This window comes from Mesoplodon mirus (assembly GCF_964341445.2).
Source record: "Mesoplodon mirus genome assembly, chromosome: 2".
In the NCBI taxonomy this organism is placed as follows: Eukaryota; Metazoa; Chordata; class Mammalia; order Artiodactyla; family Ziphiidae; genus Mesoplodon; species Mesoplodon mirus.
The window spans coordinates 195,975,713-195,992,170 of NC_138977.1; the positions used below are offsets into that span (position 1 = coordinate 195,975,713).

The 16,458-nt window shown below is 40.9% G+C and overlaps 2 protein-coding genes across 3 annotated transcripts in view; one reads left to right on the plus strand and one right to left on the minus strand.

Annotated features, from left to right (window-relative positions):
- Window positions 1-16,458, minus strand: part of IDE (insulin degrading enzyme) — a 122,693-nt gene that overhangs the window by 78,742 nt on the left and 27,493 nt on the right. The gene's annotated exons all lie outside the window — the stretch shown is intronic.
- Window positions 345-2,912, plus strand: LOC309798683 (ubiquitin-conjugating enzyme E2 variant 1-like; the record flags this gene model as incomplete). The annotated part of the gene is made up of 3 exons (XM_082611188.1): window positions 345-382; window positions 835-885; window positions 2,113-2,912. The coding sequence occupies 3 exons, from the start codon at window positions 345-347 to the stop codon at window positions 2,438-2,440; spliced, it is 417 nt and encodes a 138-aa protein (XP_082467314.1). The 3' UTR covers window positions 2,441-2,912.

Consider the following 16,458-nt stretch of genomic DNA (forward strand, 5'->3'; position numbering starts at 1 on the left):
GTTTGTATTCCTTTCTCTTTATTTTTTGTGTATCTGTTATAGGTTTTTGATTGTGGTTACCATGAGGTTCATATATAACAAATCTGAAAATCTGTTTTGCTAGCCCTCAGGTCATTCTCAGAGATAGTTGTCTATATGTAGTTGTAGATTTGGTGTGTCCAGGGGAGGAGGTGAGCTCAGGATCTTCCTACTCCACCATTTTGATCCAGACTCTAGAGGAAACTTTTTATAGCCTATCTATAGGGTATAATCATTCCTCTCCTCCCTCTTAACCATCATTCGTTCACAGAATGATAACAATATTGTTTCCGTGGAGCCATATTTGTACCTAGGAGAACACATCGATGGGGATTTGCAACAGGACTGATTGGGCCATGAATTGGTCAGTGTGCTGACCTAGAAGAGTTTTCAATCACCAATAACTGCTTTCCCACATATTTCAGAGGTATCTACTAGAGTAAGGGAGGTGAGAAGATGTGAAAGTATTATTATTGGGTTAACCAAAACACTACTCAAACTTACGATATTCAGAGATAAGGCAGATGTGGAACTGATGGGTCTGATATTCACATGCTCAAAACCTAGGAAACAACACCATTGAGGAAAAATCCTGTGAAGTCCTAATAAAAATAAGAGACCTGGGTTGTCCTATGAAAGCAGCAAAAAACACATAAAAACAAACAAAAACTTGGAAGGACCCCAAGAAACTTTTGTAATCTGGTGAAGAGTTGAATGTCTGAGTAGGAACAGTCCAATGATCTTAACAGAGATGCTTGATAATTTCTCTTACAAAGGACTTCACTTCCTCTGATAGTCCTCTCCTTTCTTCTCTAGGAAGGCTTGGAGTTACACTGATGGGAAGGGACCCATCCATTCACTGCACCCGTAAGTTGGTATGAGTGCAGTGAAGAGATTTTCCAGATCTGCAGTATGTATGTTTTTGAGACTAAGAGTGAACGCTGTTTTTGTCTATGCTGGGGACTGCTTAAGAGACAAAAACTGAACCTGCTATTATTAGTAGGTCAATATACTAATCAGGTAAAGCCAAAAACTTATACGAAACTACAGAGAAAAAAAATGAGCCTGTGCTAACACATCTGCTTTTTACCTGGAACACAAAAGAAGTGGATCTAACTGTTCTTTAAAGACTGACAGACATCCAGATTTAATGGTAAATCAGAGGTGACATAAATAGGCATGCAATTAATTTTGGATAAAATTTTTATTTTTCTGTGTTAAAATCTCTGGTGATTGGGACTTCCCTGGTGGTGCAGTGGTTAAGAATCGGCCTGCCAATGCAGGGGACACGAGTTCACGCCCTGGTCCGGGAAGATCCGACATGCCAAGAAGCAACTAAGCCCATGCACCACAACTACTGAGCCTGCACCCTAGAGCCCACGAGCCACAACTACTGAGCCTACAAGCCTAGAGCCCACGCTCCGCAACAAGAGAAGACACTGCAATGAGAAGCCCACATACTGCAACGAAGAGTAGCCCCTGCTCGCTGCAACTAAAGAAAGTCTGCACACAGCAATGAAGACCCAATGCAGCCAAAAATTAATTAATTAATTAATTAATTTTAAAAATTGGTACTGGAATGTGCCTATGTTTAAAAAAGAAAATTCTCTGGAGATTAAGAGAGGGAAAAATCCAGTTTGCTTCTATCAGAATATCTTTCTCTATGAAATTATCTGTAACTAGTCTTCTGGGTAACAACTGATTAACTAAAGAGGTTCACTCTTATTAAGAATGTCCCCTAACCTACTGTATAGCACAGGGACCTATACTCAGTGTTTTGTAATAATCTATACGGGAAAAGAATCTGAAAAAGAATAGATATATGTATATGTATAACTGAATCACTTTGCTGTATACCTGAAACTAACACAACATTGTAAATCAACTATACTCCAATATAAAATAAAAATTATATTAAAAAATGTCCCCTAGATCTTCTTTTGAGAAGAGTATTTGGAATTCTGGATATCAACACTATAGGTCATAATAAATGTGTAATACTGATTTTTTAAAAAAACACATAGTACTTTATAGTATTAATAATCTTGCCCTCTTTATAGTAAAAACTAATTTCTTTAAAAATAAAGCATAAAGAAGGGGCCGGCCTTTGAGCGACAGAGACACAAGATGGCAGCCACCATGGGCTCGGACAATTTATGAAAACCGAATATACAGCCTTAAAATAGAATGTGGACCTAAATACCCAGAAGCACCCCCCTTAGTAAGATTTGTAACAAAAATTAATATGAATGGAGTTAATAGTTCTAATGGAGTGGTGGACCCAAGAGCCATATCAGTGCTAGCAAAATGGCAGAATTCATATAGCATCAAAGTTGTCCTGCAAGAGCTTTGGCGCCTAATGATGTCTAAAGAAAATATGAAACTCCCTCAGCTTCCTGAAGGACAGTGTTACAGCAATTAATCAAAAAGAAAAACCACAGGCCCTCCCCTACCCCCCATTCGATTTAAGCAGTCTTCATTTTCCACAGTACCAAATTTTCTAGATACATCTTGTAGACCTCAAAGTACTGGAAAGGAAGCTCCCATTCAAAGGCAGTTTATCTTAAGATACTGTAAATGATACTAATTTTTTGTCCATTTGAAATATGTAAGTTGTGCTATAACAAATCATCCTGTCAAGTGTAACCACTGTCCACATAGTTGAACTTCTGGGATCAAGAAAGTATATTTAAATTGATTCCCATCATAACCGGTGGGGCACATCTAACTCAACTGTGAAAAGACACACCATGCAATCACCTTGCTGCTGATTACATGGCCTGAGGTCTCTGCCTTCTCCCCTTCCCCTCCCCCTGCCTCTTCCCTCCCTGCAACAGCCCTCCAGCTTGGGGTGGCTTCTTAGAGTAGATGTAAGGGTTTCAGGTCACAACCTGTGGGACTCCTGCTGGGTGTGGGGGATGCTTCGTCTGCACCCCTGGTTTCTTTAAGTCTTAAATGCTGCCCCCGCTTCCAAGCCACCATCCTCTTCCCACTCTCCACTACCACCCTTGGCCGAAGCATAGATTGTAACCCCCTTGGCTCTCCTCTGAAATTGGCCTTTGGTGAGGAATTCAGGGCTTTCCCAATATCTTCTCCCTCCACCTTAATCGAGGGGTGCTGCTTTGTCCTTCCTTCTCCTCAAGTCCCTTTTTGCACCATCACCACCCAACACTTTCCATGACACTTCCTTGCTTTGGCCAGAAGCCATCAGGTAAGGCTGGAAAGCATATCTGACCTCCCTCATTTAGTTTTGGAACCACACTTACTTACTCTCCACCAGCCTGGGAAATGAATATTGGATTCTCAGCCCTGCCACCCTCTGCTGTCATCATCAGCTGATACGTTTTTTTAGCTCAGGTTTTGATAAGGTGAAAAGAACAGTCACCAGTGTCACAGACCTGCCAGCTCTCAAAGTCCTTGGTGGTTAAACTTGGAGAAAGGCCACAGAAGACACTTGTAAGCACACACAATCCCTCTCTGAATGAATTGTTTTCTTTTCCTGTAATTGCTTTTGCTTTTAAAAATTGAAGTTTTAAACAGGGCTCTTATTTGGTCATCCTTGCAATCCATTTGGGTCTAGTTTGGAATCTGACAACTGGAACAAAAAGAACCATGAACTCGGTGCACACTTTGGTTTCGGTGCTGCTGCTTCTCTCGGTCCTCAGCAGGGATAAGAAAGAACTTGGTGTGCATGGCAGATCCCCAGAATTCCTGGCCAATGGCTGCGTTTTTCCACTTTTCTGTTCAGGACCACTAAATGCTGAGATGTTGGACGCATACCGAAATAAAAGCAATTCATTGTGTTCTAAGGTTGTTTTTTTTTTTTTTTAACTTAGTGTTTGTGTAAAGCCACCTTTTGAAGCAGCAACTATCAAGTCTGAAAAGCAATTGATGTTTCCATTCATCTTTTTCTGGGGAAAACCTTAGTTCTAAGGATTTAACATCCTGTAAGTAAAGTTTAACATAACAGTATTCCATAGGTAGACTTTTTATTGTCAGACCATTGCCTGATTTTAATATAATAAAAAGTGTGCGTTAATATTTTAAAAAAGCATAAAATATAATACGAACATTTTGGAGCTATAAGGCCACCATGGACAATTCAAAAGCAATTTGAAAGTGAAAAGGCATTATTATTATTAAGAACTCCTTTCTATTTCATTAGCTATAAGCTACTTAAGTTCAATATCAAAGACAAATTAAATGTCTAAGTGGAAAGTCTTTAAAGAGTGTTCTGTTGTTAAAAAAAAATTCTCAGGGTAATAAAAAATGGTCTATCTAAGCCTCCAAAGAAGGTCACAACAATAATAATCCTGGTTAAGGTATTTCCCAAAAGACAACTGTTTGGACTGCAGCAAATGCCTTTGATACACAGCTGGCTTCAAAAACTTTAATTTGGGTTCAACATACATTACTATTTTAAAAATGAGTTCCAACCTAACAGCAAGATTAAGATTAAGTAAGCCACTAGGTAGCCTCCATTAAGACCCCCGGCAAGAATGACAGCATTAAAAGGCAACATTAGGGCCTTCCCTGGTGGTGCAGTGGTTAACAATCCACCTCCCAATACAGGGGACACGGGTTTGAGCCCTAGTCCAGGAAGATCCCACATACCTTGGAGCAACTAAGTCCACACGCCACAACTACTGAGCCTGTGCTCTAGAGCCCACGAGCCACAACTGCTAAGCCCACATGCCACAGCTACTGAAGCCCGCGCGCCTAGAGCCCGTGCTCTGCAACGAGAAGCCACTGCAATGAGAAGCCCATGCACCACAACGAAGAGTAACTCCTGCTCGCCGGAACCAGAGAAAGCCTGCACGCAGCAACGAAGACCCAACACAGCCAAAAATAAATAAATAAATTTATTATTTTTTTAAAGGCAACAGTAAAAAAAGCTCCATGTGTACCACAGAGGATGCCTAAGCTCCCTCCTGTAAGGCTCTACCAGGAGGGAGGGAGAAGGTTGGAATTCTAGTGATGGATTCCACTAAGTGGGAGCAAAAACCAAAGGCTGTTTATTTTGGTTCCGTTGCCATTGCTTATACCCAACTCCCTCTACTGTGTTTGTCCCAGCTAGTTTGATCTAGGGGAACCAACGGTTACAAATGATTAAAATGCAGTGATGATGATGATGATGAAGCAAGCTCTAAAACTTCTGTTCAATCCACAACCAGTCAGGAAATGAAATACAGCTCGCTTTGGTAGGACAAACCGTCTTATTCTGTGGGAGGTGAAAATTTCATTATAATTAAGATAACCACCCTCAACTATATGCTACATTCTGTACTTTTTTCAGGGTTTAATTTCCCTTGTCCAGATTTTCACTTGCTTAGAGGAAAAAAAAAATGATCACAGTCCATCACAGGCATGTATATAACTCATTTGGACATTGAAGCTATGTCTGTTTAATATTCCTGGTGTGGTTAAGAGTAAAGAGAGGGATTTTTTTTCTATGAATCAAACATAAAAATTAACCCAACTACTTTTAGACATCTGTACACCAGATCAAGGACAGCTATAAATTTCTAAGCTGGCAATGCTCCCTAATCAAATATCGTGACTTCCTGAGGAAGTAAAAGCTAAAAGAAACAGTAGAGACGTTTTCAAACAAGACCCATCCTCAGCAATCCATATTCAATAGGTACAGTCTGCCTTTACCTACAGCATATCTATCAATATGTCATATGACAATCTGATTCTCACCTTCTGGAGAACTGAAGGAAATGACCAGGAACTCCTCTTCTGATGATGAATTTCTCAACAGCTTGCCTGTCTGTATCTATACTGATGAGATCACATGTCTATGCATCTCAGCTCCCTCATCAGCATTTTATTTATTGCAAATGTTCTCCAATATGCACCAAAGAGCAAGCAAGCAAGTAGTGACATTTAGATGACAAGCTAGTGCTAACTCAAATGTTTTTCCGGACATCTATTTGATATTTTTAACCTGTCGAAGTCAAAATCTTGGAAGTAATACAGGGACATTATCATACAACTTCATAATAAGGCACAGAATTGTCAGTGTTTCACATTCTGATAAACTGGAGAGATGTTTAGCAATTACAGCATATCTTGTAATTTTGTTCATAATTTAAAACAGTGACTAAAATCACAGAAGGTAAAAGCTGGAAAAGCCATTAGATGTTATCTAGTCCTTTGTAGTTCTTGAACTGGCAGCACTAGCTCTTCTTGTCAGCTTGTTAAAAATGCAAAATATCACAAACCACTAGAGACCTACTAAACCAGAATCTGCAGTTTTAACAAGATCCCCAGGTGAGCTAGTTCCCTCATCTTACTTATAAGAAAACTGAAGAGCACTTGTCCAAGATTATACAGCAAAAAGTTACAATTCGGACTTAGCTCTTAACTCCCAGTCTTTGTCCACCTCAGCACCCTGATATCCAAACAAACAGTTAAGGTCCAGACACCACACCACACATGTTGGCTACAAAGATGAATACACCAGAGCCCTTGCTCTGAAGGAACCCACACTTATGACAGAGATGAAAACAAGACATTATTTTTTAAGTGTGGTGACAAAGTTATCCGCAGGGAACTACGGCAGTAATAAAAGGGGCATCTAACTCAGTCCAGGAGGGGAGACAGGAAAGACAGTAGGTGAGTAGAAGCATGCCAAATAAAAGGAAGGGGAGACCTGAGCGAAAGAATGGTGGTGAAGAAAAAAATGTGAGGCATTCAGCGGAAAAACAAGAGCTTGATGTTAACAGAACTACAACCAGAACTTCCACTGAAAGATCATGGACTTTCATCTAGGCCTAAATTGCAGGTCTGCAAAAACAAATTCCCAAATAGATCAATTATAAATTCCTGTCCCAAGAGAAAAACTTTTACGCAAATAATCTTTTATTCAGATGACCCTTTGCAGTCTTTTGTCTCTAAGTGTTTCACAGCTGATTTAACAGAAGATTGAGCAAGTTTACTCTGCTGTTTGCTCCCTACCCACCCCCATAGCCCGAGACATATTTAAAGTTAGACCTGATCCATTTCTAATTTCTAAATGGATGACCTATAAACCTGAACAGGCAAATGATTGGGCTAAGAGTCAAATTATAAATCAAAACCTCCCTTCTGTGGAATCCATCCGTCCACTACCAAAATCATAGGCGGAAGTGAAGCTTACCCATGGCACTCCTGAATGTGGAGGAGGTACCCAGAGAGAAAACGCCTCAAATCAGAACCACTCCACAAACACCCTTTCTTCCCTGTACAAGGCAGAGGTTAGTAAAACAGAATAGCAAGGCAGTGGTGATATGAGCCCTTGGATGTCTCACTATAAGAACACATATTCCCCAATACTATTCATGTTACTTGACCTAAAAAATGACATGTCTCAGGGAACCATCTACCCCAGCGGGCCCCAACCTTTTTGGAACCAGGGACCAGTTTCGTGGAAAACAATTTTCTACAGACGGGGGTGGGGGTTGTGGGGGTGGGAGTGGTTCAGGCGGTAATTCGAGCGATGGGGAGCGATGGGGAGCGGCAGATGAAGCTTTGTTTGCTGGCCCGCTGCTCACCTCCTGCTGTGCGGCCCGGGTCCTAACAGGCCTTGGACTGGTACCGGTCCCCTGATCTACCCCATGGCTCTTCACTTACAGGACCAGTGTATCTCACTTCATGCGCCAGATAGATCATAAAGGTGGGTATAAACTAAAATCCTGTCAATTAAGCCTTACTTACCCACGATGTGATGCTCTGCCTTTGTTCCAGGCAGCATGTCAGCTGTTCTAACTCTGTGCCCTCTGGAAAGGAGTTTACAATAAAAAAAAAAAACCCTTAAGTGAACAAGGGTTATTTTAATTTAAAGGAATCCTACAGCAGTATCATTTTAGAGAAAAGAGCTTTTGCAAATTTTGTTTTAGGTTTGGTACATACATATCAATGGTTGTTCATTCCCAAAGTGACAAGCTTAGCTATGAACAATTTATAGAGACTTTATGAAGGTTTAAACAAATTAACAAAACCTTCATTTTATACTTCTTGCCACAGTTAACTACAGGTTTCTTACAGTTGTAATTTGGGGGCCGAGGGTGTTTCACAAGCATCCTTCTTCCACAGGTAACTTTCAGGCTGTTAGAAAATGTGAGATAGATGCCACTGCAGAAAACTAATCCTAACAGCCACTCATGGAGGGGATATGGAGATATGTGTATATGTATAGCTGATTCACTTTGCTGTACAGCAGAAACTAACACAACATTGTAAAGCAATTATATTCCAATAAAGATATTTTTAAAAAAATCGCTCGCATTTTAAAAGTGTCATATGCTTTATAAACTGCTCATTGAATCTTTCCATTCTCCGTAAGTGGCAGGTCACAGCAGCTGTTCATGGCCATTCTCCTCAATCCCAGATGAGGAAACAAAAGCTCAGTGATTAAGTGACTTGTCCAAGGTCATTCACACAACTGATTTGTGGCAAAGCTGGGATAATGAGGAAGCATGGGAAGGGGAGGAACAGAAGGTGATGCTTAAGGAAATGACATATGGCTTTCTTCCCCAGCTCCCCGTTATCACCCCCTCAGCCCTTCCCTGACCCCATTCTCCTCCCTTACAATCCCAAATAATAAAAACAAGGAAATAAAAATTAAAATAGGTCAAAATCATGCTCTAAGGAGATTTTTCAGTTTTTCACTCATTCCTCCCTATACAAAATAGAGAGAGGTAGTGGTAGGAGACTGGAAGAATATTTCCAATCTGCCAAAGTAGTCCCTGGGCTGAGAACTATATTATCTACTTCATTAATAAAAAATAAAAAGGAAAATGTATGGTAGGTTTAAATGTACAGCAGGTTTAAAGAGAGAATTGTCTCTCTGTACAGAATTGTCTCATGGATGAAAGGGAATATGAAAATAATATTACAGTAGACATGGTAAGATTATATGTGATTTTTCAGAAGCATACATTAAGCCATAGGAATGGGGAAAAAAAGAGAAAGTCATATAATCATCTTGGTACGTGCAGAAAAAGTATTTAAATTCAATAACCATTCGTGTCTTTAAAAAAATGTCAGCAAACTAGAAATAGAAGAGAATTCCTGCATCTAGAAAAAACTACAAAAACCACAGCAATTGCCATACACAATGATAAAATAATGCATTCATTCTCCATCCCTACAAAAAAGATGCCACTATCACCTCTTCTATTAAACAATGTACTGGTCATTATGACCAGTCTGATAATGCAAGAAAAAGAAAAAGATGAGAAAGGAAGGGGGAAAAAAACTAACATTACTCACAGGTGACATCACTGGGCACATAGAAAATCCCAAGAATCTACTGACAACTTCCACTTCTGCATAGGATATAATAGGTCGTGGCAACCTGATTCAGCTTTCAATAACTAGAAAAAGCCACAAAAAATTTAAAAATCACATTTTCATAGATGTTGGAGAGTTGTGGAAGCAATGAGGAGTGGATAAACTGGAATTCCAGAGGGGAGAGCCCTCTGAGGTGAGTGGATGATCATCACCTATTCTCTTCTCTGGAGGTATCTGCCAATTCTGGGTGCAGACTAAAGATCATACTTGACCCAAGAAGAAGGACTCTATTAAGGGAAGAGAAACAAATGAGGCTCTGGTGGTTTCATGAGCTTGGTTTGACAGATTAAAGCCCCAAGATGCCCCAAATTCACAGCTGATTTTTGCCACAGGAGGTTTTCTGACATACCACTACATACCAACCAGAATGGTTAAAATGAAAAGAATAAAAAACACCAGTGGGGCTTCCCTGGTGGCGCAGTGGTTGAGAGTCCGCCTGACGATGCAGGGGACACGGGTTCGTGCCCCGGTCCAGGAAGATCCCACATGCCGCGGAGCGGCTGGGCCCATGAGCCACGGCCGCTGAGCCTGTGCGTCCAGAGCCTGTGCTCCGCAATGGGAGAGGCCACAGCAGTGAGAGGCCCGCATACCGCAAAAAAAAACAAAAACCACCAGTGATAGAGAAGTCAGAGGGCAACTCAAACTCTCATACACTGCCAATGGGGATGCAAACTGGCACAACTATTTTCCAAAACTGGCAGTATATACTGACAATATGACCTAACAGTTCATGTATTAGCTATATACCCCATATAAATGCATTTATATGTTCATAGCAATACTATTCATAATAGCCAAAACTAGAAAAGATCAAATGTCCATGAGCAATGAAAAGGTAAATACACTGTGATATATTCACACAATGGAATAGTATACAACAATGAAAATGAATAATCTAGAACAAAGAACAAAAATAAGGATGAATCTCACTAATGTAAGTTGAGTGAAAGAAGTTAGATGCTAAAGAGTAAATGTTTTTTCTCCCATTTAAATAAAGTACAAGAATAAGTAAAATCAAGCTATGCTTTATGTCAGGATGCTGGTTACCCTTGTGGGTAGTGGGTAGTGAACAGAAGAAAACATGTGGGGGGCTTCTGAGATGCTGACCATGTGCTGGTTATACAGGTATGTTCACAGAGGTATGGTCAGTTTGTGAAAACTCATCAAGCTGAACACATGATATATTTCGATTAAAAGTTTTTTAAAATAAAGTTTTTGAAAATATAAAACATAGTAAAATAAAAGAGGAGGGAGATAAATGAATTACTCAAGGATGTAAAGATCATCCATCAAAAGTCATCCTGGGGCTTCCCTGGTGGCGCAGTGGTTGAGAGTCCGCCTGCCGACGCAGAGGACACAGGTTCATGCCCCGGTTCAGGAAGATCCCACATGCCACAGAGCGGCTGGGCCCGTGAGCCATGGCCGCTGAGCCTGTGCGTCCAGAACCTGTGCTCCGCAACGGGAGAGGCCACAACAGTGAGAGGCCCGCGTACCACAAAAAAAAAAAAAAAAAAAAAAAAAGTCATCCTGGAGGGACTTCCCTGGTGGCGCAGTAGCTAAGAATCCACCTGCCAATGCAGGGGACATGGGTTCGAGCCCTGGTCCAGGAAGATCCCACATGCTGTGGGAGCAACTAAGCCCGTGCTCCACAACTACTGAGCCTGCTCTCTAGAGCCTGCGAGCCACAACTACTGAGCCCGTGCGCCTAAAGCCTGTGCTCCGCAACAAGAGAAGCCACCGCAATGAGAAGCCCGCGCACTGCAAGGAAGAGTAGCCCCTGCTCACCGAGACTAAAGAGAAGGCCACATGCAGCAATGAAGACCCAACACAGCCAAAAATAAATAAATAAAATTTAAAAATTAATTTATTTAAAAAAGAAGTCATCCTGGAAATAGTACCACTTAGACACTGAGAAGTAGCTATCCATATCAAACAGGTGCTAAACTAAGGCTCAGAAGAAATAACAGTCCAATTAACATAATAATTGTCTAAACCTTCTCAGGTGTCTCCTGAGACAATTATTTCTGTTGATGTCCTCTTGGCCACAACAACTAGGAGACCCATGTAATAAGCACAGCATGAGTCAACTGAGTCAATAATATGTTAAATCATTTAACAAGTCTTTACTCATTATGTATGATTTGAAGGCTAGCTTTTAGTAATTACTTTAGACTCCAGTAAAGATTTCAAGATAAAACTTGACACTCCCAGCAACCAATTAAGAGTGACGGGCCTCCCTGGCGGCGCAGTGGTCGAGAGTCCGCCTGCAGATGCAGGGGACACGGGTTCGTGCCCCGGTCTGGGAAGATCCCACATGCTGCGGAGCAGCTGGGCCCTTGAGCCATGGCCGCTGAGCCTGCGCGTCTGGAGCCTGTGCTCCGCAATGGGAGAGGCCACAACAGTGAGAAGCCCGCGTACAGCAAAAAAAAAAAAAAAAAAAAAAAAGAGTGACAAGCAATAAATGTGATCCAAATAAAAGCAAAATGATTAAACTTCAAATAAATAAATTCTCCCATCAATAATTTTCAACATTTACATTAAACAACAACTTCTAACCCAGGATTTTTTTTCAACATCTTTATTGGAGTATAATTGCTTTACAATGGTGTGTTAGTTTCTGCTGTATAAGAAAGTGAATCAAAAGAAGATGTGGCACATATATACAATGGAATATTACTCAGCCATAAAAAGAAACGAAACTGAGCTATTTGTAATGAGGTGGATAGACCTAGAGTCTGTCATACAGAGTGAAGTAAGTCAGAAAGAGAAAGACAAATACCGTATGCTAACACATATATATGGAATTTAAAAAAAATGTCATGAAGAACCTAGGGGTAAAACGGGAATAAAGACACAGACCTACTTGAGAATGGACTTGAGGATATGGGGAGGGGGAAGTGTAAGCTGTGACAAAGCGAAAGAGAGGCATGGACATGTATACACTACCAAACGTGAGGCAGATAGATAGTGGGAAGCAGCCGCAGAGCACGGGGAGATCAGCTCGGTGCTTTGTGACCGCCTGGAGGGGTGGGATGGGGAGGGTGGGAGGGAGGGAGATGCATGAGGGAAGGGATGTGGGAACGGATGTATATGTATGACTGATTCACTCTGTTATAAAGCAGAAACTAATAAAAAAAAATTTAAAAAAAAAAAGAAAGTGAATCAGCTATATGTATACATATATCCCCATATCCCCTCCCTCTTGTGTCTCCCTCCCACCCTCCCTATCCCACCCCTCTAGGTGGTCACAAAGCACTGAGTTGATCTCCCTGTGCTATGTGGCTGCTTCCCACTAGCTACCTATTTTACATTTGGTAGTATATATATGTCCATGCCACTCTCTCACTTCGTCCCAGCTTACCCTTCCCCCTCCTGTGTCCTCAAGTCCATTCTCTATGTGTGTCTTTATTCCTGTCCTGCCCCTGTCCAGAACCTTTTTTTGTTTTTTTTAGATTCCATATATATGTGTTAGCATATGGTATTTGTTTTTCTCTTTCTGACTTACTTCACTCAGTATGACAGACTCTAGGTCCATCCACCTCACTACAAATAACTCAATTTCGTTTCTTTTTATGGCTGAGTAATATTCCATTGTATATATGAGCCACATCTTCTTTACCCATTCATTAGTCGATGGACACTTAGGTTGCTTCCATGTCCTGGCTATTGTATATAGTGCTGCAGTGAACATTGCGGTACATGACTCTTTTTGAATTATGGTTTTCTCAGGGTATATGCCCAGTAGTGGGATTGCTGGGTCGTATGGTAGTTCTATTTTTAGTTTTTTAAGGAACCTCCATACTGTTCTCCATAGTGGCTGTATCAATTTACATTCCCACCACTAACCCAAGATTTGAATTAGGCAGGTTCTTTTCTTTATTTTAAAACAAAAAAAGAATACTATATAAAGTGAACATTTCCTCAAAATTAATTTTACACATGGGTCATCTTCCTCATAGATTCTCCATGACCTCAGAACAGCAAGGACAGTTCAAAGATCCCTATCATGGTCTCTAAAGATTAATTCAAATCACAGTCTAGGAAGAGTTATCAATCTGTAAATAATTCTCTCAAGACAGCCCTCCAAGGAAAGCAAACCGCAAACACTCATATTCTATACAGAGTGGTGAATCTCCATGTGAGAGCTCATTTCCACTGACATGTACACCCTGGTTCTGACAGAAAGAGAATCCTGGCCTCTTCAGATAATGCTGGTTAAGAAAGCTTGACCTGTACTCTGCCTTAGTATGATTCTCCATGCCAGTACTGACTCAATGACCACTTCCAGACAATGTTCAGTAATTATATACCTTCCCCTTTACCAAATGACCCCTATGCTGCTCAGATCCTGGATCCTATTGAACTCTTGGTCAAATGGCTTTGGGGCCTCATCTGGTACTGCCAATCAAGAGTCATGTGAAGTGTTCATATGGGTGCACTAAACTGACAGAGGTACCTAAAGTTGCATCAGACTTGGACAGCCTTTACAGCTTTTCTCCTGTAAAATAGGTATAAGTAAACTTCACCCAGGCAGTGTCTGGTACATAGTAGGCACCCACAAATGGTAACCTTATAATCATCACCATTGTTATGTTCCTAGGGTGGCGAGAAGCAAACAGACCACCTCAACAGTCACCATGTTATTACTGGCATTCTTAACATATACTCATGCAAATTCCAGTTGTATACTGTCATCTCCAGGATGGCCTGGTAATAGGATGGTACTTTATAAGACTATCAGAAAAACAGGCAAATAATTATCCCTTTATAATTGCTATAGGCAAGCCACTGTTTATAGTCAGTGGTTCTCAACAGAACCACTCGCTTCCCAAGGGGACATCTGGCAATGTGTCACCAATGAATTTGTCACAACTGAAAGGTACAACTGGCAACTAGCGAGTAGAAGCCAGGGATGCTGCTAAGCATCCTACAATGCACAGGATAACGTTCATGACAAAATTATCTGGCCCAAAATGTCAACAGTGCTCAGGATGAAAGACCCTAGATTATAGTTCTGACTTCATCATACAAAAATAATGGATAACTGCAACCAATTTAATCTACTTAAAATAAAACCAGGAGATAGGCTCATCAAAACACAGAAAGCTGTTATCTATTAAACTCCCACCTATTTATTTTTATTTTTTAAAATTTATTTATTTTTGGCTGCATTGTGTCTTTGTTGCTGTGCACGGACTTTCTCTAGCTGCGGCGAGTGGGGGCTACTCTTCCTTGCGGTGCGCATGCTTCTCATTCGGTGGCTTCTCTTGTTGCAGAGCATGGGCTCTAGGCGTGGGCCTCAGTACCTGTGGCATGAGGGCTCAGTAGCTGTGACTCACGGGCTCTGGAGCGCAGGCTCAGTAGTTGTGGCGCACGGGCTTAGTTGCTCCGCGGCATGTGGGATCTTCCCGGACCAGGGCTCGAACCCGTGTCCCTGCATTGGCAGGCGGATTCTTAACCACTGCACCACCAGGGAAGTCCTACCTATTTATTTTTAAAAATCTGAACCAGAAAAGGCTTAAATGAAGAGAGGGGGAAAACTGATAATGAAGGAGGAAGAGAGAGGTTTGTAGAAACCTTGTCCTTGAGTAAGCAATCTAGTACACAAGTAAAGGGATCTGCCTTAGAAGGAGCACAGCCAGGGTACTGGGACAGACTCTTACTGAATGTTCAGTCAGTATTTTACACAGCATAAACTCTTCATAGAGATTATACATTCAACAAACCCCTTAGGTAGATCCTATTATTCCCGTTTTTCCTGGATGGGGAAATTAAACCTCATAAAGTTATTTGGCTAGGGCCATACACGCATTAAATAAAAGGACTAAGATTTAAACCCAAGTCTTTAGACACCAAAGCACCATGCTCTTCTTAATCATTCCATCAAGTTAAAAAGCTTATCTTATGTACAGAGACTAAATCCCTGGAAGGATACTCACAGAAATGTTCAGTATGGTCATCTATGGATAGTAAACTATTAGTTGGTCTCTATTCTTTGTACTTTTCAGGTCAGTACAGAAAGAATCTTTGAAAAGATAAAACTTAATGGACTTGAACGTACTAGTCTTGGTACTAGTTTATAAGCCCGAAGTGAACTTTTTGTTACTGTTGTTAACTTGCATCAGCAACATCACAATACAACAAGCTGATTAATGAAGAAAAAACCTGAGCTCCATTTCCATTCACTGTTGCTGCTGACAACTTGGTTCCCTTAAGAAACTAGTTTGTTGGCTCACAACTTGGGCAATTTCCAAACAAATTTTTTTGGACGGTTTGTGATGTGAGGTAAAAGCTTTAAGCAGACAATGGAACAGAACCCACAGCCTAATTCCGGAACCTACTTTCTCAATTGCTGACCTAATGTGGTTTGGCCCAATGTTGCTGTCAATTTTAGGATTCATTTTGTTTCTTTCTACAAACAGGATAAGAATTTTAGGTAGTTTCATAGGTAAGAGCCTAGATTCTGATGACTTTTTTTTTTAAATTGCAGATGCTATTCTATTTAGATACAGACTTTAAAAAAACTTACCCCTCAAGCCTCATCTAGGTGGCTGCCTACAACTTTGAAATACACCCCTGCTGTTGCATCCAAAAATAAAATACATAACACTTTCTTCTCCTCTTCATAGCAATGGTGGCATTGTTACTGTTATTAGTCCACATTTATTGAACACTTAACTATATGATGGAGACATATACATTACATGCATTTCCTCATTTCATTCTCACCACAAACTTGTAAGGTAGATACTATTATTGTCCCCATTTTGCTGATGAGGGAAAAGGCTTGAACAGGGCAGTAACGATCACCAGGCCACACAGAGGTGAATGGCAGAGTCCAGGCATTGTGGCTCCAGGATCCCAATAGCAATGCGAGCCAAAGAATAATTATCTACATTCTCGCCTAGTCCCAAAAGGATGTGTATCAGGATGGAATCTTCCACAATACTATGACCAATCCATAAAAGCAACGTTCAAATATCCAAGACTATTAGGTAAAAGAGCAAACTCACTTTGTGTTGCCTCAGCAGGCAAAACTAAGTTTAATGGTGGAAGGTGGAAGGAGAGCTACTGATGCTTATGTAACCGATGAACAGTTAG